Below are 1,899 nucleotides of genomic sequence, written 5' to 3'. Positions count from 1 at the left end.
TAAGTCGTAGATGCCAATTAATTCAATTGGTAAAATTTTTAAGTAAAAATGAGATGTTTAAAATTTGAACCCCAATTATGTGAGGGGAAAAAAAATTAAGTTACATTAAATGTTAAATTAAAAAAAAATACTTGTTCAATTTTTTGATTTTTGGAAGTGAAGGGTGGTGTAACTTTATCAACACATGCATATTATAATTGTAGAAACCCACAAATTTAACTCATACTCCAAACTTAGTTGAAAGGGTAATGGTTGCCCATCCTTATATACTTAATCTAAAAATAAACCTCAACCATTAATTTCCCTGACAAAAACCAGATCGGTAGATTCCAGCTTGTGATTTAGATTAATTAATTGGATATGAGATCTCAAATAAGAGTACATGATTACAAAAGTGTTTCGAATAATTCTTAATTTATTGACGACCAAATCTTAAGATTATTGCTGCAAGGTAAACCGATGACAGTGAAAGTCACTATGATCTAAAATGTACCAAGATCCGGTCCCATATGAAAAGTTGTAAAGTGAAGCTCAGCCAACCTTGGTCACCTTCTTGTCCTGGAGCCGCTTGCATATGGCATGTATTTTGATCCAATACCGAGTAGCAATTAGCATTGGCACTATAACCCAGATGCTACTTTTGTCCAACGTAATATGAATAGTAATAATATCGACTGGAAGCAAAGTTATCGCCTTCCAAGAAAGCTGTTAAGAAATATTGAATAGTCCCATACAGCTGCGCAATTGATATTGCAAACTGAAAAATGTACCTGTATGACTTTTGTTTAGCAACAGCATACCTGGCAGGACCAAGGTACATATATACTTTAGAGTCAGAAAGAACAATACCCATACATATATATAATGATCTAGCAAGCAAGCAACTTCACCTATCATAGAGGTCAGCAACTAGACACGTAAAAAAATTGTATGACTTTCTATTAATATAATATAGTGTGCGTTGAAGACATGTATATTAATCAAACAACACATAGGACATCACTTACCAATTTACCATAAATAATATGAGTAATATCATCCAGTACATCATTACTCATAGATATAATCATATCCATAAGAGTATATTAAAAGTTTCGAGTCTTACTTACGCTGCTAGAAGACTAAGAGGGCCCAAAACAATTGAAGCCACTGATTCAATACCAAGAACTGATGTATGTCTTGTTGCATATCTTGAATCGCCTTTGCTGTACTCTTTCCCTGTCAATATGCAATGCCATGCAGATAATTAATTGCAACGATGCATCTAAATTTTTGTTATTAATCTGCATGATGCATAATGCAAGTGAATAACTTACAAATTTCGGCCATAAAATTGGGAGAGTTGTCGTTAAACAAGTCTGGAGTGAAAACATAATAACCCTCTTGAAAGACATGGATAAGGCCAGTAAGTGCCCACCAGCATATCAGCAATCTCTCAATTTTCGACTTGGCCTGTGACATGCCTGAGATGATCCATGTCACAAAGATTATTAACAATAGACTGACCCCATTCCAAGTATGTAAGCTGGCTGTTGAGAAGTTGAGCGCCATATCTGTCCCAGATGAATGGCTCATTTTCTTTCTTGTCTATATGTCAGAATTTTCCATTAGTTTGATTTCTTCTGCTACTCCATATGCTGCTGCTATCTCTAGTTATAAATACAACGAAATGAGTCGGTTGGAAAAGTATTTTATTAAAATATATATCGGGCCTGCTTTCTGTCACTTAATAAGTCAAACCAATAAAAGAATCAATGATGGTACGCTATTTTAACGACGGTACGCTATTTTATAATTTAACTTTCAACTTTATATTAGCAATATCTACAGGCAAATGACGTCATTTTTTGGCTATTTTCGGACCCCCAGCTACTACAGTTCCTCACTTTGTTAAAATCA

At 34.3% G+C, this 1,899-nt stretch overlaps 1 protein-coding gene across 1 annotated transcript; it reads right to left on the bottom strand.

The window, feature by feature from the left end:
- Positions 1-359: 359 nt before the first annotated feature.
- LOC18031209 (probable 3-beta-hydroxysteroid-Delta(8),Delta(7)-isomerase) lies at positions 360-1,601 on the bottom strand. The gene is made up of 3 exons (XM_006420772.2): positions 1,317-1,601; positions 1,110-1,218; positions 360-800 (listed from the first exon to the last, which is right to left on the bottom strand). Exons 1-3 carry the CDS (start codon positions 1,573-1,575, stop codon positions 635-637), a joined length of 534 nt encoding a protein of 177 aa, XP_006420835.1. The 5' UTR covers positions 1,576-1,601; the 3' UTR covers positions 360-634.
- Positions 1,602-1,899: the final 298 nt, after the last annotated feature.

The sequence above is a fragment of the Citrus clementina genome, unplaced genomic scaffold (genome assembly GCF_000493195.1).
Source record: "Citrus clementina cultivar Clemenules unplaced genomic scaffold, Citrus_clementina_v1.0 scaffold_9, whole genome shotgun sequence".
NCBI classification, from domain to species: domain Eukaryota; kingdom Viridiplantae; phylum Streptophyta; class Magnoliopsida; order Sapindales; family Rutaceae; genus Citrus; species Citrus x clementina.
The sequence above is the reverse complement of the archived record's forward strand: the minus strand, read 5'-3'. Positions and strand labels throughout refer to the sequence as shown.

Excerpts from the sequence above, each read along its gene's own strand:
- LOC18031209 (XM_006420772.2), bottom strand. The coding sequence starts at position 1,575 with ATGAGCCATTCATCTGGGACAGATATGGCGCTCAACTTCTCAACAGCC. Across the intron at positions 1,219-1,316 it reads CAATTTTATGGCCGAAATTT|GGAAAGAGTACAGCAAAGGC; the intron begins GTAAGTTATTCA and ends GCATATTGACAG. Across the intron at positions 801-1,109 it reads CCTCTTAGTCTTCTAGCAGC|GTATGCTGTTGCTAAACAAA; the intron begins GTAAGTAAGACT and ends TGGTCCTGCCAG.